Raw genomic sequence first — 26,517 nt, 5'->3', positions numbered from 1 at the left:
ATGAGCAGAAGTTGAATCCTGCTCAGTTTAGCTGTGGACACCAGTTCCCCTGCTGAGAACAGGAACACACAGTTCTAGTATAGTGTGCAGCTATTTGAAAGCCCTTTTGCAAACTGCCCCACTTTTTTTTTTTCAGAGGATCAGAGAGCAGTGCAGACCTGTTTGAAAAAGGGCTTACAAACAGCCGGATCTGCCTTTTGAACCTCTGAAAACCAAAGGTTTAAAGAGCTGTACAGGGCTGTTTGCAAAAGGGCTTTTAAATAGCCCACGCTGGGCTTTGACGTTCCAAAAATCGAGGCTTCGAGTGACCTTTGGTGTTTTGATGGGTGGGTAGCCCCACCCACCTGTCAGATTTAGCCCAGCAGGGCTAAATAAACAAAACCTCTCCCTTGTTCCTTTTCTTGGGCTGCTACTTTCCTTCCACACTTGGCCATCATCATTTTACTATGAGACAGTGTTTTGTAAGCTGCCTTGAGCTTGTGGGGTGAAAAAGGCCAGGGATGCGTTTTCAAATATAAAAAATATATCTATTTAAAAGGGTTTAAAAGAGAAACAGTTGGTATATTGATGCACACACACAGAGAGATGTTGCTGCTTTAAAAAGAGATGGTAAACAATACCTGCCACGGTCTAGAGTGTGATCCTCCCGTGTGTGTCATAGATGGTTGACGCAGCTTGAGAGAGGGAGAGGAACAATTGGCAAGGTGCTTCTGAACATGAGAGCGTTTGACTAAAGCGGCTGCTTTAGGAACACAGGGACACAGGCCAAGGCTTTGGGTGATTGTTTGCTGCTGCTTTTCCCCAGGAGAAGTTTGTACACTTAGAAGCGAAAGGAATTCAGCCTTGCAATTTACAGAGGAGTTGGCAAATCCTCCGCTGTTGCCTGAAGAAGCCGTCCTTCAGAGCATTGCCTTAACTCAGAGATGGGGGACTTGTGGCTCTCCAGATGCGCTTGCATAATCTCTGGCCCTGCTGGCTGGGACTAATGGGAGTCATAGTCAGACACCATCTGGAAGGCCACCAGGTCCCCATCCCTTCTTTCCCTAGATCAGCTGCCCCTTCTGCCACATGCCCAGCCCAGACGCTTTCCTGGTAAGAGAAGACAGATTTGGATCACAGTGCTGGTTGCCAAAGGGCTTCAAATGAATGTATCCTCAGATATTTCTGACCTAATTGGCACATCTTGACCATCCTTAGTTTTACTTTTCTCAAGGAACGTGATTAATATAACCAGTGCTATTTTTCTAGAAAAAGAGGTGCCGGAAATCATCACATTCTCTTAGAATGGCAATGGCGCCCACCTGAGAGGCGCCAGAACTGAGTTCCAGCGAGTTTTGGCTGAGAAAAAGCCCTGAATACAACTAGAGCAGTACTTGATGGTGAACTGTAGAAGCAATTCCATATTAAGCACATCACCCAGTAGAGATTGTATATAAGGAATCACAAACGCCTCAAGATGCATTGGGTTCCAGACTCAGTTTTTGAAGAACAGACACCACCATTTTGTAGCCCTCTTTGCTTCCTTGGCTGTTTCGGTAGAGGCAGAAGGCACACCAGGTCGTCAGGCTTCAGCACAGTTGTTAGTGTGAACATAACTGAAAGGGTACAATTTCCTGAGGCAGGAGTAGATAACAGTGGAAGCTGTCTTATAATGATTCAAACCATGGTCCATCTAGACACAGTACTGTCAACACTGACTTGAAGTGGGTTTTCTTGGATTTTAGGTGGGGGTCTCTGGAAAACAGATGCCTTACCCCCACAGCACTCCCCCTAATAAATGTCTTCAGCATGTATGCTGAAAAAGGCCATACTAGTATTTGCAGGGGAGAAATGTGCAGACCACAGCGTTGGCTGTTGTACAGTCAGCAGCCTAAACCATAAGCACATTGAATGGGGCTGGCACAGTCAATACAGAAGTTGCACAACTCCAAAGGAAAGAGCGACACATGGAAACATTTGGGGTTAATCTGAGGAAAGCCTGAGTCATTGGCCAAGGCTGCACCACTTCAAAAAGGGACAATGTTCTTTGGTTAAAGCAGCCCTTTGCTACAGAGAGATGCTCCAGAATTGTTTGTGTGCCACTACAAAAATTTCAGGCTCCGGGCAGGCTGACTGAATCTTGGTTGCTGCTTTAGTAACCAATATATACAATTGATTCCATTCTTAAAATTGCACAATTGGGCATTGGACTAAGAGTTTTGGAGGGGTTTTTTAATGCACTTCCCAGTTTGGTTCATTAAAAAAAAAAGCCAGTGGCAAAAAAGACTCCATTAAGTGCTGAATGCACAGGTTTGGGAAATATAAAACACAGGAACATGCAAAATTGAGCACATCTCGCTTTGGGTGTCCAGCACAATAGCTGCCATCTGTGCAGTCTAATGCATGCAGTATTAAAAGAAACAGAGGTCTCTTGAGCCATTAATGTAATGGCCACCACCTTAAGACTCAAAAGTGATTAAAAAGATCAGTGTGTAAATAACAGATTTCACACCTCCATGTTCCTTGATGGATTTGGATCAAGTATTTTTCAATTATCTAAGGTACTTTTTGGGCTTATGACTGCTGGTTGTGCTCATTTAAAAATCCAGGGCTGCAGAGGCAAGCCATAGTTCTATTTAACCACTATGATCCTATCATTTATATAGCACCTTTTGAATGTTTCAAAACAGCTTTTCATCTAATGGGTGGTTGTTTATGCTAGCCCTACTCAAGGTACACCCATTGCAGTAAATGAACATGACTAACTTGAGCTCATTAATTTTAAAGGGTCTGCTCTAAGTAGAATTTAGTTGAATGCAACCCATTATCTTGATAGCCTAATAATAATAATAATAAATTCACAGGCTAACAAGTTTTATTATTTATTCCACAGGCTACTGTCCACTTCATTGGTTTACACCAGGCTTCCTCAAACTCAGCCCTCCAGATGTTTTTGGGCTACAACTCCCATGATCCCTAGCTAGCAGGACCAGTGGCCAGGGATGATGGAAACTGTAGTCTCAAAACATCTGGAGGGCTGAGTTTGAGGAAGCCTGGTTTACACCATAATAAAATTTGTTAGCCTTTAAGATGCCACAAGACTCTTGACTCTGTTGCAACAGATTCAACCAGCATGGCTGCCTCTCCAGCACTTGTAAGGTGGGACATTGTTAGTGCCCTGGTGGCTGATGTCCCTTGGAAATGGTGGGGTGGAAGGCAGGGAGCCCGACATGATAGGCTGAGCCATAGCCAATGACGGGGGAACCAACATTTGTTCCCTGTCCTCCTGAGTTCTTCAAATGCAGCACTGAGATGGAGGAAGGGGAAGGCGACAGGCAGTGCCACTCCCCGGACTGGTTGCAAAAGGCAGGCAAGTGGGGACAGGTTGAGGGGGGGCTGAGGTTGGGGGGGGCGGTCAGTGTGGAGAGCCAGTGTGGTGTAGTGGTTAAGAGTGGTGGACTCGTAATCTGGGGAACCGGGTTCGCGTCTCCGCTCCTCCACATGCAGCTGCTGGGTGACCTTGGGCCAGTCACACTTCTCTGAAGTCTCTCAGCCCCACTCACCTCACAGAGTGTTTCTTGTGGGGGAGGAAGGGAAAGGAGAATGTTAGCCGCATTGAGACTCCTTCGGGTAGTGATAAAGCGGGATATCAAATCCAAAATTCTCTTCTTCTAATGGAGCAGTCTCCACTGCCTGAGGCAGAGAAGGGATTATAGGCTGGGTTAGGCCACACCGTGAATTATATCAGAGCAAATCTCACATGATCTGCCACTCTTCCAGCCCCGCTGTGTCACGTCTTTCCTCCCCACAGATCCTACACTTGCAGTTTCCCCTGCAGTACCCAGTTTCTGCTGTGCGTTGCCCCACTTCCAGTTAATACAAACAGAAGTGTGTTGCTCTGCGTACACGAGCTATTTCCCTCTCCTTTATATGAGCTGATCCACTGCAGTGACAGAGGCTCCCACTAGACCGCACTTGGAGCAATCTTGGCTGGCATCCCGGTGCCTTTGAACTGCGTGTTGGCTGGCGGTCGGAGAACAGCTTGCACAGGCGGGAACATTTATACGACGTATTGGGAACAAGTGTAAAAAGTAATCTATTTAGCGCACTGTCAGATATCTGCCCCAACTGCCCTTGTTTCTTCGCGGTGCCCCTCATCGCTTTAAATAGCAGTTGTGCTGATTGCAAAGCGATAGGCTGAGAACTGCGGACTCGGCTTTGAGGTCCAAACTTAAGGATCCACTGCGGCACTTACTCTGTTTTAAATAGTTGCCATTGAAATAGGATCCTACGTCCGTTCCTCCGGGGGTTTTCCTGTCTCACAACCAGGAAGAGCAGGCTAGACAGCCACTGCACATAGAGCACACAAACGGTGCACTGAAGAGATAGGAATTGTCTGGCATATCACAATACATAGAGGATGTGCGCAGTTACTGCAATGCGCTCTATGTGAGGCTTCCCTTGCTCTTGACCCCGGAAGCTGCGGGACGATTGCTGACAGGAGTGAGAACCTGTCAGTATATAACACCTCTGCTCAAAGATCAGCACTGGTTGTCGATTTGCTGCTGGGCCAAGTTCAGGGTGTTAATATTGGTATATAAGGCCCCTTACGGCTTGGGACCAATTTACTTATGAGATCGCCTTACTCCATATGTGCCCACTCAGCCGCTTCGATCTGCAGGAACTGGCACCATTACAAGCGCCACATAATACTTGTTCTGCATTTGTGATAAATCGGTGTTTTGGTGTGGCAACACCCACACTTTGGAATTCACTGCCTGTTGGCATTAAGTGGGTGCCTTCACTGTACTCTTTTTGGCCCCTGCTAAAAAACATTTTTGCTTAGGCAAGCTTATCCAGACACATACAGTGGTTACATACAATTCAGGTTACAGACTCCACTAACCCAGAAATAGTACCTCGGGTTAAGAACTTTGCTTCAGGATGAGAACAGAAATCGTGCTCCAGTGGTGCGGCAGCAGCAGGAGGCCCCATTAGGTAAAGTGGTGCTTTAGGTTAAGAACAGTTTCAGGTTAAGAACGGACCTCCAGAACGAATTAAGTATTTAACCCGAGGTACCACTGTAGTCTGTTGACCTGTGTTTTAGTGTGTTTTTTAGCTTAGCATTTATTTTGATGATTTTTGAATGTTTTAAATAGTTGTTTTTAACTGCTTTTTTTCCTGAAAATTTCCTTCTTTTATTATTTTTGTGAACTGCTTTGAGGTATCTTGTTCTTTTTTTTAATGGTGAAGTGGTATATAAATTTTGTGAAATAAATACTGGTGCACAAGTATGCTGCTTATCTGAGGCAGGCAAGATCTTGAAAAAAATCACTTATGCATTCGGTGTGCTGAATAGGAAAGCTGTGTGTTCTTATGGGTATACCACCAACTAGAATAGGGAACACTGGGGTGATATATATATATATATATATATATATATATATATATATAATGAAAAATGTTTCCAGTAGACTTTAAGGCAGCAACATGGAACACAATCAGGTTCTAGAAGTATTGATTTTGGCATGAAGTGAAAGGGGCTTGGGTTTAGTTGCCATCTGGCGTATTTGCATAATCACTCTGGCATTTTGAGAATATGGGCTGAGTGGATCTGTGCAGAATTTTTGGCTTGTTTGTTTGTTTGGCATGTGATAAAACCACTGCGTGATTGACTCACCATGTCTGTAGCTAGAAACTCAGTCTATATTTACCATGCCATCGCAGAGCTGTAAAAGCTTCGCTGTGTAGGTACAGGTTCACTTGCAAGCTTTTCTGATGCACATCTTGGAACAATGACATCTTTGCTTGCCGTGTGTGCTCAAGATGCCACTTCAAACTCTGCCCTGCATTGTGTTAGACATTCGGGCTGCCTTTTAAAAGTGTTTAGAAATTGCAAACAAATGGGTCTCACTAGGGATGGATTAAAAAAATCTCAATGTCAAGCTTATCTGCATGGATATTTTCTTTTTTCTAATTACTGTCTAGTTTTTTCATCTTGACAAGAAATGAAGCTGTGGTTGTTTTAACCCACCCTGAAATTGGTGAGAAATTACTTTTAATTTTGATTTCTCTTCTGTGCTAAGTACCCTTGCAGATGATCTAGCAATACAACGGTACACCACAAATAGAAAAGGTGCAGAGTTCTTTGTGCTCTTACCTGCTTTAAAGACATTCTCACCTTGCACAGCCTATAATTATAGGGTGGTTTAAAAGGAGAGCAAATTCTGTTCATGTTCAAGAATGACTCTGGATAAGGAAAACATTCAGATTTCCAGCTCCCAAAAGAAAAGCTCATGAAGAATCCTTCACTTAAGAAACCTTGCTGACGGCAGGCGCACAGGGTGTTTTGGGAAGCACCTGTGAAATCTGCTTTGGTTGGTGCCCGGACTATAGATCACTGGAGAGTGGCAGGAATGGAAGCAACCTGTTGCAGAAGTACCTGGAATTGTACACCTGAACATTCTGTGTGTTGGTTTTCTCTTTTCCAGTAAAATACATGAAGGAGATCTCTCCCTATTTTAAAAATTCCTCATCTGGTGCAACTGTAAGCTGGGACTCTTCGCCAGCCTTTCAGAAGCAAGCTTCGCCTGCTCTCTCCCTACGAGACCTCAAGGAAGGCAAGAACATCCCCTTAAAAATGTGCTACATATCACGGAAATGTCTCCCTAGCGATCCAGAAAACAGGTAATGCCGCAATTCCCTTGACTTTTTCTCAGTGGTGTTATGCCACCTGTAGAGGCATTTGTACATCAGAGTTGCACTTTGGCATGTAATCTTGACTGATCTGTGTGGTTGCAGGAAAATGGAATAAAATGTACAGAACGCTTTTCTGAAAGCTTGTGTCCGCAGCCTTTTTTCCTTTGAATGCTTAACTTTGTACCCCTCTGCATTGCTGAGATGTATTTTAAAGTGCTTTGAATGCTCAGAATGAGCTGGATCTATCCTATTAACTGTGTCAAATGAGTGGGATTACATCAATATAATATTGTGAGTTCACCCTGCATTGCAAATGTTTTGGGCTAAAGATGAGACCTAAAGAAGGCCATGGCTTTCAGTAGGACCACAGGTAAGAACCACTGTCTCTAAAGCAAGGGCATTAGTAGACTTGGAAGCCATAGCATGCCAAATCCGGTCAACTCCACCCCACCTACCAAGAGACAGGGCAGAGCACCCAGTCCTGATCGCAGATACACCTGAAACTGCAAGCCCATGTAGACAAGAACAATCCCCTTGAAGGCTTTGGAACTAGGGATAGGGCAGAACTTTGCTTCAGTCCACATTGAAGGTTTTGTAAACCCACTAAATTTGCACCTCTCAAAACAATATCGGCACCAAAATGCATTCATCGTTCAGAATTCGTACTTCTCTGAATTTTGCAATGCACTGAAATAGGGGGCACTGTTTGCAAAAATGTATATTGGGCAAAACTGCATGTAACAGTTTGTGTCTGGGCTGCCAGAAGGGTTTCATTCTCAAGTTAAGGGAGATTCTTCATGCAGATACCTGGAAGTGTGCTCAGCAGATGGACGGATCCCCTTGTTCCTTCGAGCAAAAGATGAGGTGTCTGCCCAGGCCTGGTTCAATGCCATCCACAGCAACATCAGTGCCCTGCTGCCAAGAGTCAAAGAGGAGCTGAGGACCTCACAGTCTGGAATCAGTGTTGCAGGAAGTAGAGACATCAAGCACGTTGGTTGGCTGACCGAACAGGTAATGGTGATCTTCTTGGTTTGAACTTCACTGCTCATGGGGATATATATAAATGTCTGTAGCTACCAAACACAACTTGAGGAAGGCAACACAATCCCGAGGCAGTCCTTGGCCAACAAATCTTATCTCAAATTATGCCGGTGTGTGCATGTTCTTAGTCTGCACACTCTCCCTAGTTTGAGGTGTATAATGTTTGAAGTAGGGAGACTTGTCCAAAGCTGCTCTCTTTCTTATTTTATTCCACTTGTGCAAATGGATTCCTAATAAAACATCTGTGGAAAAGTAATTTTTATTGACCTACAGGGCAATCCTATACATATCTACTCAGATGTAAGCCCCACTGAATTCAGTGGAATTTACACCCAGTTAAGTGACCATAGGATTACCATATTTTTCACTCTATAAGATGCACCAGACTACAAGATGCACCTAGTTTTGGGAGGAGGAAAACAAGAAAAAAAATATTCAGAATCTCAGAAGCCAGAACAGCAAGAGGCATCACTGCACAGTGAAAGCAGCAATCCTTCTAGCTGTTCTGGCTTCTGGGATAGCTGCGCAGCCTGCACTCACTCCATAAGACACACACACATTTCCCCTTACTTTTTAGAGCAAAAAATACGGTAGTTACCAGGGCTGCTTTGGGATCCTGCAGAATTCATTGTATTTGGTCACATGAACATTTGAGCCCTCTTCAGGCCTCTTGCCTGATCAATGAGAACTAGATGCCTATAGGTGGCTGAGCGCCCAATATCTCCTGCAATGCCTCTAGGTTTGGTTTCTGACTCCGTATAAGACACCTAGCCTCCCATCTCCCTGGAAAGAGCCCATATTATACTGAAAATTCACAATGAACAAGAACTCTTCTTAAAATGGGGAAATTAAATAAAGGAAATGAATGAAAAGAAGCTGAGATTCATTATAACATTATCTTTTTGTCCTTCCTAAATCCATACATCAAGAGTCCCCTCCCCACCTCAGAAAAGCTTCTCTTATTTGTGTCTGAGGATTACGTTCCCCGAACAATAATCTGTCATAAGAATGGCAAGCAAATCCATGGACTGCTGATTGACACCTGTCCTGTACCAATCAGTAGTGGCCCCCTCTCATGCTTTTGTTTTTGAAGTAGTTCCCGGTGCTAAACAAAAACACCCGACCTTCTCCAGACCATGCGGCTTACTTTACAGTTGTTTGTTTGCTCCACATGTGTAAGAGGAGATTAGTGATCAGTAGGTGGCTTTTCCTAATAATAATTTTCCTGCTATGATTAGTATTTCTGTCACTTTTCAGTGCACCAAGAAGTGCCTTAAGGGTTCTCATCTCATCAAGCTGGACGAGTGGCTGAATGGATTCAGACAGCCACTTAACAGCCTGGTCACATGGCACCCATTTGTGACTGTGGCTGTTGCATGGCAAGTAGATGGTTAGGTAACAAAAGCTTCCTATGGCCAACTTGGCATCTGCATGAGCTGCGTTAGCCGCCCAAGTCGAGCCCACTCGGTTCGCAGCAGAGTAGGATCTCATCTTCATCAAAACCCTGAACGGTAATCCACTACACCCACCGCTGGATCCTTAATGCTGCTCTTCTCTCGAGCTCCAACTGAGCACCTGGCCTTTGTAAGTCGCAGCTGATTTATATTTAGGCGGAAACTCCTGTCTCCTTCGATCTTACGCATTTTTATAAACATGCACATTGGTCCAGGAATGCTTTGGTTTGGATAACAGCTGGCTTTTACGTTTCTCAAAAGGGAGAGCAACTCTTGCCTCTCTGCCTTAGCGTGGCTCTGAGCTTGCTTCCAGATGACCTGTTTCTTGAGCATCCATCTTGATTTGTTTGTACAAGGTTTGCAGAGAAGTTCCACGTTGGTTGTTCATTGAACTTTAGTTTTAATGTGTTTGTGCAGAGGTTATGTGGTTTCGCCCGATGTCCTTGTTATCCGGCACATTTCCCCAACGCTTTTCTCCTGAAATTGAATTTTATCCTCCTCCCCAGGTGTTAGAGTCTGCCACACATATTACCACAACATCACAGGTACTGCTTCCCATGACTTCTTCCAATAAGGTCTGTAAATTGAAACCACCTGAGTTGGGTCAACTATATGGCTCTTCGTTATGCGATCATTTCTTGCTCCACCTTCAAGGAGGGAACTACAGGACTTGCCCTGCATGTATGGTTTCAGCATACATCTGTTACCTGGGAAAGGAAGAACTCATGGAGAAGTGGTTCATATGCCACTGTGGAAATGTCTGAATCTGACTAGAATGTATACATACAATATTCATATAACCATCTCCATTTGAGGGTTACATCACTGGAAGACTATAGACAACTGTGTTGTCTATAGTTACAGTGTCTGCTTGATAGCTTCCAGGTGTGATTGAAGGATGTGGTTGTCCATGTGTCTATAGGGATGCTCACGGAATGTAAATGTCATGAATCTTGATGAAAAATGTCCTCTGCCCCTCTTGGACTCATGTGCACATTGGAACTTGGCTACCCACAATATTTCATCCTTCTCTGGATTTTGTGATGCAGTTCTCAGCAGCTTAAATGATTCGAAAGAGGCATTCACATACCGATTTTGCTAGCAATTCACAGATTAATGCAGAAACAGAATAGAATTATGGGTCAAAACATGCAAACGTGCACAGACCAGAAGCAGATAAGGCCACCCATCTTTCTTATAAAGCCCTATATTATGGATGAGGAACCTGTAGCCTTCCAGATGTTTTTACACTACACCAGGCCTGACCACTAGCCATGCTGGCTGAGGCTGATGGGGAGTTGGGGCCAAAAATATTAGAGGGCCAGAGGTTCCTCACCCTTGCCCTGTAAGCCTAGCATGTCTTGGACAAAACTGTTCCTACACACACCCAGTCAAGTTCTTAGGGTGTCGTCTTTGCTCTGGACTCCATCTGCCCATCAAGTGTTATAAATCAGCTACTGTACAGAACAGGGCCTTCTCTGCACTGGCTCCATAATTAAGATATGCCCAAGAACAACATATCTACCCTGCTTATAGTGTTTCTTCTTCCCCTGTTAGCTGTGACAATTTGAGCGTTTCTGTCTGTTCTGTGCTTCTGTGACTGTTACTTTGTTCTCAGCTCCCCGGTGATGGGACGAAGAATATCCTGGCCCTCCTCACTGAGAAGGAACTTCTCTTCTATAGCAGCCTTCCGCAAAGCAGAGAGGCCCTGAATAAGCCAACACACAGTTTCCCTCTCATTGCCACCAGGTAATGCAAGCCGCAGTTTTGGAACACGCATGCTGCTCTGCTTTCCTGTTCCGAACTCGATTTGTTGGAGTTTGTAAAAGCTTCTTTCTGAGTAGCTGGGTTAGTCCTGGCTCCAGGGATGTCTTCCTCTTTAACTCGATGCCCCTCTTTCTCTTGCGTAGTCTCTGGTCCTCTCTCTGTCACTGCTTGGACTCTGTCGCTACCAATAGAGCTCCCCAGTGAAGAGAGAGCTTGGATGCAGTAAACAATCTTCTCTTCACTCAGTTATGATGGTCAAAAGAGTGGTCCCTTCCCCTTTCTTATGGATGGATTCAGGAGCAAGCAGTCATATAAAGGCTGTACTAATTCCAACGTTTTGAAAACATCTCCATTTAGGGGGTTGTCCTTTCCTTCCCAAGTTGTCGCATACCATCCCTTCCCCAACCTGTTGTTCTCCTCATCCCTGAGCATTGACCATGCTGTCTGGTGCTGATGGTAGACCAAAACAGTAGGCGAGCACTTCAAACATTTTAGGGGTGCATTCGGACCAGGGCAAAATTGTGTTAGTTTTCCTGCTGATAATGCTTGTGCTTCTGTCCTGTTTTCTAATGTTCCGCCCATGCTGCAGTACCTGTTGGGTTAATGGAACTGTGGCTTTTCCACCAATATTACCATGCTAAATTTCACCCATTTCCGCACACGTGTGCTTCTGTTCCCCCATAGATTCCCTCATGAAAGCAGCAGGAAGGAACTGTATGCTAATATACCACCCCAAAAATTGTCACTTTACTTATTTATTAGTGCTATTATTAATTTGTGTACCACCCTTCATCTCAGGGCGGTTTGCAACATAAAAATGCAATCTAGAAAACACAGGCTACGGAATGGAAACAAAACCAAATGAATACCAACCCCCCGATTACCCCCGTGATATCCCAAGTTAAGGGGGCTTCAGTCCCCCCCCCTTTAATCAAATAACGCAGAAATGAGCAGTAAACATGTGCTACATTCCATTCGTTTTCTTGATGGCTTTTGCGTCATACGACAAACTCAAATGTAGTGCGGAAATCAACAGTTAGGGAAATGTCGGGGAAATGGAACAAACCAAGGTGTGATACAGCTAAAAAGTGTAGTGATCCTGGTGCCTGGCGACTGACTCTTGGTTTATCTCCCTTTGCCGTTTGTGGACTGACTCCCTCTGTCAAGTCCTCTTTCCTTGTCAGAAAGTTTCCTTACTCTTGCTTAGTAGCACTCTCTAATCTGAGTTTATGTATGTTAGGCAAAGTGAAGAATATATGAGTGATCTTACTCAGGGAGAAGGGTCTGGGCTCTGTCCTACCCTGTGGTTCCATCTGAAGAATCGTTTGTATGCCTTTGTATACCAAAAATAATATGCAGCCATCACTCATGGAAAGGTTCGATTTAAAAAAACGAAGTTTAAGAAACTGGAGATGGGGTGTCCCTTCTGTTTGAAGCATTTCTATGGTTCTGCTGCCCCCTTGTGTTTAGGGTCTGAAATACAAATTACCAGTCAACAGAAATATATTAAAGAAAGGATTTTGCCTTTTTTTGATAGGCCTGTGTGTGTGTGTGTGTGTGTAAGTGTAAGAGGGGGTGGAGGGAGAGAGGGAGAGAGAGGGAGAGGGATGGGTTTCAGAAAATATACTTTGCTCCATGGATGGTGTTTCTGGGCAGTTGATGGTGCAGCTGAGTTACAGATGTTATTCAGGTGACCTCTAGTGGCCATTATGTCACACAACTGTTCTAGTGACAGAACAAGAAACCAAAATAAAAGTGAGGCTTTACCCCCGAGTGTACATTTAATAGAGGGCCAATCGCACTTGCCTTCAAGATGCGCACACAAGAACCTCTTGCATGCGTATCTTTAAAAAGTGCCATATGTGAAGCAGCCCTGTAATCCAGCACAAGTCCGTGGGTTGACAGGATATTGACAGTATACAGTCGCAGGTAATGCAGGCGTTGACCAAGCACCCCAGGTTATAGTGCAGCAGCTTGAAAGCAAACATGCATGCAAGAATTCCTATGGGGAAATCTGGATTTGCGTTTTCAGACTCAGTATGGGATGAAGCTTTGTCCTGTGCCTTTAATGCAAGGGTGGGGATGCAGATCCTGGTCCATTTTGACACCTAGGAGGGGTCCACCCATCTGACAAATCCCCTGATCTCACTAGAAAGTCAAGTTGCCAGTTTTTCCTTTGAAGTGTCCAGCCAAGCTTGGAGTTACCACCACTCAGCTAATTGGCACTGACTTCAGCTCCCACCAGCGCCAGACACCATAACTAAGGTCAGAGATGATGGGAGTTGTAGTCTAACAACACCTGGAGGCTGATGGGTTTCCCACCTTTGCATTAACCTTTGGGACAATAAAATGTATTGGACTTCAAGCTACCACACAACCTCTTGGTATATTTAGACTTCTGCTGCGTCTCATAAAATGCACACTCGATTGCTCGCCGTGCATTAGCCTAGCCCCAGGCTGCAGTATTGGCTAACTGGTAATCTGACCATGGAAAGAGTTTGTTATGCTGAAAGGCCCTTTCTGACCCAATCCCTACAGGCTTGTGCATTCTGGCCCATCCAAGGGTTCTCTCCTCTACGACTCAGAGCTCTCGTTTGCTTTGCGGACCGGAACCAAGAAAGGCGTAGAGACGCACCTGTTTAGCGTGGAGACACACCGGGACCTGGCCACGTGGACAAGGATGCTGGTAGATGGTTGCCACAACGCTGCTGAGTGTGTCCAGGAAGTGTCGACAGGTCAGGAAGCAGGTGGAGCTTCGCACATGGGGACTTGAGGCTTTCCGAGGAACGGGAATGAGTCCATGGCCCCATTTGCTTGGGGGGTTCTCCAACTTGCCAGTCCAGCATTGTAGACTGACCTAGAACCAGGGGTTCTTTGGAGAGAACCTACTCTTTAGTCCAGCACCCCAAGGCATGACTGGGTAAACTGGGTTAGGATAGGAGACTTTTATCCCAGCAAAATAAAAAAATTCCTTCCAGTAGCACCTTAGAGACCAACTAAGTTAGTTATTGGTATGCGCTTTTGTGTGCATGCACGCTTCTTCAGTTATCCCAGCATTACTGCCACTTCTAAGCTCACCATATGTGAACTATCTGCTGGATAGTTTATTTACCCTTGAATAACGGGAGAGTAGCTTAGATGACAGATCTTTGCCATGATTATGAAGAGCTGGGGGGGGCACTTTCTGGTCTCTCTATATGCTACTCCCAAATGATTATAGCCAGCAAGGGATGCGGGTGGTGCTGTTGTCTAAACCACAGAGCCTCTTGGGCTTGTTGATCAGGTCGGTGGTTCAAATCCCTGAGATGGGCTGAGCTCCCAGCTCCTGCCAACCTGGCAGTTTGAAAGCATACCAGTGCAAGTAGATAAATAGGTACCACCGCGGTGGGAAGGTAAACAGCATTTTCATGTGCTCTGGTTTCCGTCAGTGTTCTGTTGCACCAGAAGTGGTTTAGTCATGCTGGCCACATGACCCAGAAAGCTGTGTGTGGACAAATGCCAGCTCCCTTGGCCTGAAAGTGAGATGAGCACCGCAATCCCATAGTCTCCTTTGATTGGACTTGATCGTCCAGGGGTCCTTTACCTTTTTTACCTATAGCCAGCAAGAACCTGCAGTAGGTTTCTGTGTCTCAGCATCAGTCCATTCTCTAGAAAGGAAAGTTCAATGCCAAGTTCAATTCAGGCTTTTCTCTTTCTCCACCTCCCGTCCCCAGCATGCACATGGAACGGGAGAGACTGCACGTTGTCCATTCACATTGAGAAGGGTTTCACCATCTCCACCCTGGAGCCAGGCCTCACCAAAGTCATTCTGCTGCAGCAGCCTTTTGAGAGGCTACAGATGTCCTCAGACGACGGGGCCAAGATGCTTTACTTGGACTTTGGCAGCTCAGAAGGAGAGATTGTGAGTTCCCTTTCTTGCCTTTCTGTTCTGTGCTCTTCCAATGAGTTTTCAGGGAAGCAAGTGAGATGTAATATGTAGGAAGCAGAACCCGCTGTATTGTGTCCTTGGGGTATTTTCTGGAGCTGGATAAGGGTTGCCCAGACAGCGGCTGATGGGAAACTGTTTATACTAATCATTGCCATTGTTTGCACATTGCAGAATCTCACGGGGGGAACTGAGGCTTTAGAATGAGCATTTAGAATTCAGGGAAAGAAGTGACAGGAATGGCTCACAGAGGTTGTCTCTGTGGCACAAGTCTTAAGTAGGGGCAACATGGCAGAAGAGCATGGCTCAGAGGAATAGAGCAGGGTCATGTTGCTTTAGAGCAGAGATGGGGAACCTTATCTCTCCAGATGTTGCCAGACCACAACTCTCATTATTCATGGCCTTTGCTTATGTTGGCTTGGGCTGATGGGAGTTAGGAGTCCAACATCTGGAAGGCCCCAAGTTCCCTAGCCCTGCTTTAGATTCAGAAGAGGCTGCCTTGTATTGAGTCAGAACATGGGTCCATCTCTCTTAGTATTGTCCACACTGACTGGCAGCGCTTTCTTCAAGGTTTCAGTTGGGTATCTCCCAACCTCTCCTGGAGAGGTCAAGGATTGAACCTTAGACCTTCTATATGTAAGGCAGATGTTCTACCATTGAGCTACAGTCCAGACTCAACGCAGTGGTAAACAGGGCTTGCCATCTTAGGAGAGCAAATAGGGCTTTGCTTGAATGTAATTTACAGGCCCTGAAAGGGGTATGTGCTGTCCTGGACTTTGAACCCATCATTTTAAACTCAAATGGGCAAAGCCCATGGCCCTACTAGGCCTTTCAGAAGGCTGCTGAGGGTCAGAGTGACAGCCCAGGGTGGCAGCATGCCCTGTGTGTATGCTTGGGTTTTGGAAGTGGTATGTTTGTACTAAGCAGAGAATTGTCAGGCATGGGTTTGTTTGGTCTTGCTTTTGGGGCAGGAAAGTGCTACGACGTGGCAGTTTCTGCTATTTCAGTTTTGGTAAAAATAAACAAAAAACAAGGCAGTGGAATAAATTTTGCAAAGCGAGGAAGTATATGCAAACAACTTAATTTGCATAATATATCACAAGTACAGAGTTAGAGTTTAGGGTTTTTATCCTCTTAAGGAAATTTTGCACAGTATGCAGAGTCTTAGAGAAGACCAGCATGGGCAAGAATCACACATAATTCAAAAAACTTAATTGACCACAACCCAGTGTTTGGATGAGGCATCCACTGTGATCCCTGATCTATCCTGAGTTTCTGTCTCCTGCGATGGAGAAGAGACCATATCAGCTTATGGTCTGTAACACTAGGTGCAGCCACTTTTTATCTGAAGGGTTCTGCAATGGATGGTTAATGTACTTGCCCAGTTCTTCTACATTCTGAAGTCATTGCTTCTTTGTTGCACAGCCAGCTGTAACGTAGAATCAGATTTTCTAGGGAATGCAGAATGGTGAAATGCTCTGAACCAGCCCCTCATTACTGTCCATGTTCTTCCTTCATTGCAGCAACTAGATCTTCATTCCTGCCCCAAAACCATTGTCTTCATCATCCACTCATTCCTCTCTGCCAAAGTGACCCGGCTGGGGTTGCTGGCATAGGGACACAGGGCAGAATCTGGAGAGAGGCAAGACTCCATGTGATCTATGCACTACGGCTATGCCTTCATGGCCAAAGCACATTTTTAAGAACGCCATTACAGACTGGAACAAGGACAAAGGTTGTCATGCATCCAAAGCCAAAGGAAGCCAGTAGACTTCCCGGACAACTGATGGAAACTCACGGACAGGCAACTGCCTTGGCATGCAAGTCCCAGGATGGACAGCCCATGCAATAAAAATGCTCCTGTAAAGTTGCCCATCAGCACATGATGTTCCTAGAAAAAGAAAGAAAGAAAAACCACCACAAGCTTGGAAAATATGAGACTGCTGAAGATGTCATACCAACCCAGTTCTGCCATCACATTAGTGCCTTGAAGATGATATTTTATATATATATATATATTAAAAAAATGTTTGTATCAAGGTTTTATATTTATATAGCTCAGTTTATGAACCATAAAGGGATGCTTACAGTGTTGTTTGCTCTGCGTTTGTCATGACCATTTTACACTCAAGACTGCAATGCTGTGCACATCTGCGTGGGAGTAAGACCTATTCAATGCAGTGGGACTTACTCCAGAGTAAACATGCATAGAGGTTGAGTTTAAAATGTGGTAGATTAAGCCAGATCTCTTCATTACCTGTAACACATATAATCGGGGGGGGGGGGGAGAGACACTTAAGCCATTGTCTGACATGCAGCCGGCATAAGCTGAAATATGGCTACATGTATTTGCCGATTTATCCAAACTTTGGGGAAAAGTTACAGAAGCCATAATTTTAAAAGAGATGCTCGAGTTGAAAAAGACCAGGAAGATGATTTTTATTCTTTATTGGTTTGGTTTGCTAACTCTTGACACCTCGATTTTTGTTTGTCGGACATATGTTTTAACCGGAGGTGCTCTTGAGCGGGGGAAGCAATTAGTTTTATGAGCTGCAAAATCATGCATGGAATTATCTTTATTATTTTGTTTTCCTTTTGCGAAAATAAATACAGATTACTAAAGATGACTAAAGCAGAGTTTGTTTCCCTATCTGAGTTGAAAACAACATTTGGCGTTGCCCGCCAAGCCTGAAATTTACCAATTTTTGACACAACAGTGGCTTTCTCATCTCAGTTTAATTTTAATTGGCATAGCTTTCTGGCTGCTTCCTATATACATGACTATTATCAACTAATCAGAGTCCTGTTGTTCAGGAATGTTTGGCTCCAGTAAAACTGCCTACATTACTTTCGCTCTTTGCTCATCTTATCTGCTCTTAATTCATTTCTTAAAAACTTTTTGCGGGGGGGGGGGGGCGGGATATGGGAATTCAGTAATTGGTATACCTCCCCAACACAGCATGACACATACCTGACACGTATCATTCCAAAACAAGCTGTGATGCTTGCCACTTACATGACTCTTAACGCAACCTATGCTTCTTGCACGCATACAGACATTTCAGAGGTGTTCGTTTCTGCTGAAGGGAACAGCGGGAGGGACAAGAAGGTGCTAGTGCCAGCGACTGCCTTGCTGCTACGTGGCCTTGCTCATCTTGAAACAGTCCACATCATAATGCAGAACACTCAAAAAGCATTTCAGGGAACGCCAGCCAGCTTCTCCTATTAGGTGAGCAGGGAGAATTTGCTCACCGCAAAACCTAAGCAAGAGAGAGGACATTTATTGTAGCAGAAGGGCATCAAATAAGAATTCTCAAATAAATGCTGCCTTGAGGAATCCAGAATGCAAGTTCAAACGACTTTTCACCAGGTTCAGAAGAAAGTAGGGTTGACACAAACCCACTCACAATTTGAAAGCAGATGGGGTTTTTTGCCCTAGTGCCCTGGCTAGGCCCCTCCAAGCGCTCACACATGAAGCATGAAGTACTTCAGCCGCCACCCTCCATTCGAGGGGAAGTTTTGATTGGTCCAGAATATCATCTCATGTAGAAGAGCCGTACACCCAGGGAAAAGCCACTTCACACAGCTCCAAAACAGGCAACTAGCAGGCTGAGTGGACGCAGCAGAAGACCTTAGCTAGCCAAAACAAGCACTAGGGCTTTAATCTCAATCCAATTGCCCCTGGAACTGCACCTTTGTTTTTAAAGGAGATTCTGTGCTGGATTGTTTGTTTTATTTAGTTGGGCTCTCAGATTTCATTTCCCCCCCCCCCAGCTCTTCTGCCTGAAATCCTTTGAATGGGAAATGGCACCAGGGATTGTGTCTGGGGTTTTCTGCATTCAACAATGCGATTTACATGCCCACAGTTCCTACTATTAAACTTCCCGCATAATATTAACATTCACCAGAGCCCAAACAACACTGCAACAAATGGATTATTGTGGCTAAATAAACAATGATTAGATTATATCATATTGCAGCTATGACAGCAACTTCAGCTGACGGGATAATAGAGATTACTTGTGCAGTCTTGCCGTGTGTGTGCATAAATATTTTGCGGAAGAGATACATGCATCGGTGTGTTCCCTGGAAAGAACATCTTGGTGAAGTGTGTGTGTGTGTGTGTGTGTGTGTGTGTGTGTGTGTGTGTGTGTGTGTGTGGTAAGAACAAGCAGCCTGAGATCCTTAAATCACAGGCATTGCCTTAATCTGTCTTTTGCCTGGCATCAAGTGGTCCAGCTGTTTCCATGCCTGACCCCAGATTTCTCTCATAAGGGGACTGCAGAAACCTGTCAGGGAGAAGATGACAACTTCAGAGGTTGATGAGTCCTTTCCAGAATGGCAGTGCTTCCTTTGATGCTCAAGGCAGGGGGCTGCGAGTTGGCTGGTCTCTCCTATTAATTTTGATTTGTACTTTTGCCTGCTGCCTAGTGTGCCATCATTGGTCGTTTACTCACCCACCTGAACGGAGCAAGACCTTCTTCACAAATGATCCGAGAAATGGTGAGAGGAAGCACCCCTTGCTACCAGTCTCCTCACAGCAGATGCCTAGGCTGGGTACCTGCCACCGTAGTATTAACCTTAAGGTTTGGGTGTCTGCTAGGTTCTTGCTCTTCTCTAGGAGAAACAATGTCAAGCACGGACCAAATCTGGAAAAAAAGAAAAGTGGGGTAATTTGTATAGGTTTGCAGAATTAAACTTTTACTGCATTTGGGTTACTTTAGTGCAGGATTTTGACAAACCCCACACTTTTCTTTCAATGCAGCATACAGTGGTACCTCGGGTTACATATGCTTCAGGTTACAGACGCTTCAGGTTACAGACTCCGCTAACCCAGAAATAGTACCTCGGGTTAAGAACTTTAATGAGAACAGAAATTGTGCTCCGGCGGCGCGGTGGCAGCGGGAGGCCCCATTATCTAAAGTGGTGCTTCAGGTTAAGAACAGTTTCAGGTTAAGAACGGACCTCCGGAACGAATTAAGTACTTAACCCAAGGTACCACTGTACACCTGTATAACTGAAGAATGCCTACAAGAGAAAGCGGTTGGTTCTGCATTAAAATTACTCCAGCCTTATGACTTTGCACTGAAGTGCCAGACTGCAAACTCTGGTTGTGGATACAAATCTCAGTTACGAATTAAGACTCCCAATACATGGCCTACTCTCTCTCTCTCTCTCTCTCTCTATATATATATATATATTCAAGGCAACATCTCTGCCCTTCATTCCAAAGAACAGGAGTTAAGTGTGGAATTAAGACTTGAACTTAATGCAAAAATTCAAGCCATTCCTATTGTCAGTTTCCCCTTGGGAAGACTTAATGCAGAACTGGATGTGGAACCGGCAAGCCTTTTCTGTTGTGGCTTGTGTATACAGTAGTGTGGTGGCAAATTCAGATGTCCAGGGTCCCCTCGTGACAGACATGCCCCCCCCCGTCACATCCTCTTCTAAGATTAAACAAGAACCCCAGGAGCCAATCCTGAGTGGCTGGCTTACCTTTCACTCTGATTGGCTCCAATCAGCCCAAAGGGTATGAAGACTTCTCAGTGGCTGAAAAGCTCCCCTTTCATGCTGACTGGGTGGTTCTAGGGCCCTGGAGTTCGGGATCCTGCTGCAGAAACGATAGCAGGTCTTCAAACCTCTTGTCATCCTGGACCACTGCTCCTCTGTGTTTATATATAAAAGCTAAAAGGTCAATAGAAAAGCAATGCTACGTAGTTGTAAGTAGTCGTGCCATACAGGTAGGCCCCTGTGTTTGTATCCATGCTCTCAGTCATCATTGGAGAAGAGAGGGAGAGAGTCACGACTCATTAGGAAGACAAAGGCTCCCATTATCTGGGGAGAAATGTTCGTTTTTTACGTATGCAAACCATTAGCTCAGATACAATCTCATCCCAAGTGCCAGGTATTCTAAATATATAAAGAATGGCACTCTTGAGCAACAGTAATAAATTGATTCTGCAGCAAATGTATTCTCTTTCCCCTTGGCTGACGCAATTGCTGGTTAGCGGTTGTCATGGTAATGCCATTTCTATACTCTGAAAAACTATTAGATGGTGCTGATTGCACAAGCCTCTCACAAAAACAATGTTAAGAGTAGTAACAACAAGAAGAACCGAGAGCATTTGTCGTTTTTCTTCTTCAAAAGTGTGTGTGGCTGTGTTAAAAAAACAACAACTATCAGGCCGGTGTGTAAATCAGAATGTGCGGCACTGCGCAGTCAGTGAGTGCATCTGCAAAGTGTGCGCATGGATGGAAGCATTCTCAGCACGACTTTCAGACAGATGGCCTGATATTGACCTGGAAGAGTTTTCTGTAATGTCTACACCAATCTGCAAGAGAAGATGGCCCAATCCACCCCTCCAATCACCCCGCCGCTTCCTTCCAGGAAAACCCACAGTTTATCGCTGAATTGGAACAAATGGCAATTGGGTTTCCATTTGTTCCAATTTAGCTCTAAAGAGTGGGTTTTCCAGGGGAAAGCAGCAGGGCAAAGGCAAAACCACTCAGACTCGTGCCTAGACAGCATGGGACAAGTGAAGAACTGCTCAGATCCACACTTTCTAGGCATGGCACAAGCAGAAGTGTGGCTGAGCCATGGGTGATTTCAACAGTAACCCATAGGTTAGGTTTGGGGGACATGTGGTCCTCCAAATGATGTTGTACTACAGCTCCCATTATTCTAGATTATTAGTCATGCTCTTGGGGTGCTGTTACTATTATTAATTACAAAGTGTACACTACCCAGGGAGCAAGGGCTATGGGTATGAAGGCCCACGATGAAGCAACATTGCTGAAGTTAAGATTTAGGTCTGGTCATTGCCTGGCTGGGAGACTAAGGGTGCTATTCAACTAAGTTTTACTCCAGAGTTGACCTATTGAAATGAATGGACCTAACTTAGTCATGTTCATTTATTTCAATGAAGCTGCTCTAGGTAAAATTAGTTGACTACCATCGTGGAAACCTTCTACATGCTGGCTTGAATTCCAAGGCAGGACACAAGTATAGTAAGAAATACCGTCACTGTAGAGAAATATCAGCTTCTAGGATGTCGAGTAAAACATAAGTTTTATTATTTGAAAAGTGCTCACCATTTCACTTTAGAACCATCTCCCCCAGTGGTTCCAGTTTTACATTAGCCGTGACGTGGATGTTCATGTTTCTAGAGGAATCAGAGTCATTTCTTGGGGGGGGGAATGAGGAGGGTGAAAACAGGATCCCGTTTGAGGGAGAACAACTGGGCCAGAAGATTGGTTCAGCTCACCTTCATTACTAGCCACGGCATCAATCTTATTTCAAGATTAAGAGCGGTCCTATGATTTACCACACGCACATGTCACATTCCCAGAAAGCCTGGCTAATATGGATTGGCAAAAAAAAAATCCCGCCACCCAACAACCCCAAACTTACTAACTGTTAAATCAATACAACAAAGTAATTCAGAAACAGATGGCGTGTTTTTCCTCTGATCAAAAGCATGTCTGTTCTAGGAAAAATATTATTATAGTAATTTAGCTTCCTGTTACTGCCCCGCTGCTATTATCATTTAAAGCTGATTTCAATAAAAGAAAGAATCACTCCCAATCCACAGCAAGCTTTCATTTTACTCCAAAGGGTGACAATTCCACTTCAGAGAATATAGGCGGGGGGGGGGAGAGAGAGAGAGGTTGTTTAGAACTGGTTGACCTAACATTCATCGGAGTTTTCAAGGGCGACCTACACACAGCAGCATGGTTCTGTGCACAGGTCCCTGTGGTCACAGCAAGTGTATACAGCTGATGCATCTAGCTAGACCTCAGTAAACATGACTGAATGCCTGCTGATAGGTATGGAGAGGCACATTCCCATTTGGGGGCCACTGGTCTGACACACAGCTGGAATGCAGTCACTGAAACAATTCAGCCGAAACCAAATGCTTCAAGTCCCATTATTTTCAATGGGAAAGAGTTAAGCTGAGGTAAGACTTCATCCGAATAAATGGACTTAGCTTTGATCATGCCCAGTCACCTTGATCCAGCCAGAGAGATCTGTGCATATTATTGTTGATGGACTGCCTTGATAATAAGAATAAGAATTTATTATTTACACGCCGCCCATCTGGCTGGGTTTCCTCAAAACGTGTCCAGGACAATGCATAACAGAAGATAAAACAACAAATTCATGAATAAATAGAAAACCTGCAAAAGCCAAAGATACCTATAAAATAACAACGCTATTCAAAGAGGGGGTGGCCATCCCTTTTTCTCTCTGCCACCCCTTATTCCCCCCCCTTGCCCTGAAACTCCCTCCACAGCAGGCTACCAAGGGAGGGACAGATCATTCTTGCCAGAAGTCCAAACTGATCACTGGCAGAGGGCATTTTCTCTTGCCTTCACCTACTCTGTCTGGCTCTGCTCTCCCTGCTGCCCTCTAGCCCTTGTTCCCTATAGGCTCTGCCGATTACAGGAAAAGTGGCCGAGGCCTGTGTGGTGCCCATCGCTGCCATAAGTTAGCAGGATTGGGAGAGCAGGCAATCTATCTCCCTAGACAAGAGATTTGCCGCTGTGGGAGCAGCAGACTTACAAGCCTGTCTGTTGATGTGCTTCTGGTGAGCCTCCACCTATGCCCAACCAGTACATTTGTAAATAAATGGAAATACTGCAAAAGTGACCAATGGAAGTCAAGTCTGGATAAAGCATGTGCACCTGAAACTTCTCACTGCTTGGTGAAGCAAGAGGGAGCACGAGAATCTATTGCTACGGAAGACAAAACCAGAAAAGGCTCAATTCCAAAACTGTCCCTCATGCTCAGAAATGTGGTCCATTCCATTCCTAAACATGGGCATTGTTTTGTTTCTATTTTTTGTGCTTTTATCTTGTATTTTTATCCTGTAAACTGATGAAGGACAGAATAAAAAGTTAAAATAATAATAATTAAGACCCTCCTCCCTCCACCAGATAAAAAAAAGAAACATGGGAACTGTTTGTTTAGTCCTCACAGACCTACAATTCACAGCACCCTTAACAAGCTATGTTTTCCAAGATTCTTTGTGGGGGTGCTTCAAATGTATGGGGTGTATAAAGCCACTGTTGGCTCTGCTAGTTAAATAGCATGAAAACGCTGCACGTTGGCACGCGGTGAGACCTCCTGGCAGGCATCTGAGAGAAAGAGCTATACTGTAACTTGGGGATACAGGGAAATTGGCCTCCTTTCAACTTCCTCCGCCCACTTGATTTTAGCTCACTGGTTTTTGAGAACAGGAAAAAATGCTAAGTAACATGAAAGAAACAAGCTTCTTTTTCACAAAACTCTTCCACTAGTCAGTAATTTTAATCAGAAGAGGTACTTATTCTGTGGTGGTTTTCTGTGGCTCCTGGCACTGAATAATTCTCCCTCAGAACCCCCATCTCTTTTATCTGTTCCTTTATTTTCTTTTTTTGAGAACAACACAGAACCTCCTTTGGAAACACCCGTGATGCCACCACACAGAGAAACTTTCCTTATTTAGTGCTATGGGCCAAGTAAAAGCAAGATTGCAGCTACTGTGAATTCTCTTAACCAGAGAGAAAAGGCTTCTTATGTTTCTGTCATCTCCTGTTTATCCTCTAAGTTGGTCTTCCTGCTCTCACAGGGCAATATTGGCTGTAACAGACTTCTGTTTCAGTGTAAAGATATTGATATCTTCCACCCCGAAAATTGCATTTTGTAGGAGAATTTAAGGAACCAACATTCTGCTGATATTTGGGTGTGTGTGACAAGGTTAATTAAAGGTAAAGGTAAAGGTGACTATGGGGTTGGGGCACTCATCTCACTTTCAGGCCAAGGGAGCCGGCGTTTTTTGGGGGGGTTTTTTGTTTAATATGCTTTTTATTAGTTTTCTTACTTAACAAACACATACAAGAAATTAACAAAAAACAACATACATACATACATACATACATACATACATATGTTCTTAAAAAAAACTTATGCCACCATGTTCTTAATTCCCAATTCCTTATCTACCCCAATAGACTTCCACCTTCCTCAAAGTGGGTCTGTCTTATCTATTTAATAAACTGCTTCTTTAATCATTTTGCCATTTCTTCTGTTATCTGAATACTCTACTTATAATCCATATTGTGGTTTGTGAAAATTAATCAAAGCATGTCCAGGTTTTAACTTGAGGGCACTTTTTTTAATATTCTTTATAAATTTTCCACTCCTTTTTGAACTTTTGGTTTGGCTGTCTCCTAATTGTCTCTGTCATTTTTGCCAGTTTGAGATATTCAAATAATTTATCCTCGCCCTGCCAAACCTGAAACTTTATTATGAATCAGCTTGCTTATGTTGATTAAATGATTGGATGACACTGCAGAACTCAGATTTACTAGTGCTAGATTTCTAGTTCTAGATTTACTAGTTCTAGTACTAGATTTGGAAGGTTTTGATAACTGTTTTGGGTGGCATGCATACCTGGGATATGAGAAAGTTAAAATTCATAGAGGCTTTCTGAACCATCTTATAAGGAAACCACTATATAAGGGATGGAAAAAATATAAAGATATACAGAGGTACCTCAGGTTACAGACGCTTCAGGTTACAGACTCCACTAACCCAGAAATAGTACCTCGGGTTAAGAACTTTGCTTCAGGCTGAGAACAGAAATTGTGCGGCGGTGCGGCAGCAGCTGGAGGCCCCATTTGCTAAAGTGGTACCTCAGGTTAAGAACAGTTTTAGGTTAAGAACAGACCTCCAGAACAAATTAAGTTCTTAACCCAAAGTACCACTGTATTGGAACCCAAAACTCACTGGTGGCTATCCCCTTTGGAGGCCATAGCAGTGGAAAAAAAAATGGAATAAATTCTCTATTCACCCACCTGTCCCCCAGGAAACCACAGTTTGCCCTGTTGAAGGAAATGAAGGTCTGTTCACAGCACTTTGTACACTAAAAAGAGGGCTGCGGAAATTAACAACCATCATGATACATGTTAAGAAAGTAACAGGATGTTCTACTTCTCTACTGGTAAAATGTTGCTACATTATGTATGTCATTATGTAGTTTCTGCCCTTTTAAAACCAAAGTGAAATGCCGTGTTGAGGCATAAGGTTAAATGCCAAAGAACGAGAGCCAAAATTAAGTCACTCAGGAAGGACAGTAGATTTCACTCTGTGTCTGCAATGCAAAGAAGTAAATGGGATACATTTGACCATGAGGTTCTGGTGCCAGGCAGAATAGACCACAGCAGGCAAGATGAACCAGTGGTCTGATCATGTCTAAAGCAGCTTCCTAGGAAGGTCATGGCAGGGGTGATCAACTGGAGGAGTGAACTGAGATTCAGGAGTGAAGAGGGGAAGAGGACCACCAGGTCTTTATCCAGCCTTCCCTAGCCTGGTGCACTGATGACATCTGGATGTCATCAGACTGGGGAGGACAAAACCTTAATCAGTTTCAGAATTTAGTACCGGAGCCTAATTTTAGTACCAGGATTCATTTTTGGAATGGTTCAACTAAATAAAATAAAAATAATAAAAAATCTCTGACAATGTACCAACTATGGTGTGTGTGTGTGTGTGTGTGTGTGTGTGTGTGTGTGTGTGTGTGTGTAAGTAAAAATGTCTTCTCTTGAAAAAACCCACCAAGGTGTCTAATAACAGTGCTATACACATAGCACTAATCAAACCTCTCCATT

The 26,517-nt window shown here is 44.3% G+C and overlaps 1 protein-coding gene across 1 annotated transcript in view; it reads left to right on the top strand.

Annotated features, from left to right (window-relative positions):
* The window catches only part of SNTA1 (syntrophin alpha 1), a 59,104-nt gene extending 41,617 nt beyond the window's left edge, over window positions 1–17,487 (top strand). Inside the window, exons 3-8 of the mRNA XM_082226202.1 lie at window positions 6,471–6,666; window positions 7,482–7,689; window positions 10,792–10,922; window positions 13,479–13,675; window positions 14,654–14,841; window positions 16,389–17,487. Of these exons, the coding sequence (XP_082082328.1) occupies window positions 6,471–6,666; window positions 7,482–7,689; window positions 10,792–10,922; window positions 13,479–13,675; window positions 14,654–14,841; window positions 16,389–16,481 (1,013 nt within the window). The 3' untranslated portion in view covers window positions 16,482–17,487. The remainder of the gene's footprint in view (window positions 1–6,470; window positions 6,667–7,481; window positions 7,690–10,791; window positions 10,923–13,478; window positions 13,676–14,653; window positions 14,842–16,388) is intronic.
* Window positions 17,488–26,517: the final 9,030 nt, after the last annotated feature.

The sequence above is a fragment of the Podarcis vaucheri genome, assembly GCF_965113315.1.
Source record: "Podarcis vaucheri genome assembly, chromosome: 6".
NCBI classification, from domain to species: Eukaryota; Metazoa; Chordata; class Lepidosauria; order Squamata; family Lacertidae; genus Podarcis; species Podarcis vaucheri.
The sequence above is the reverse complement of the archived record's forward strand: the minus strand, read 5'-3'. Positions and strand labels throughout refer to the sequence as shown.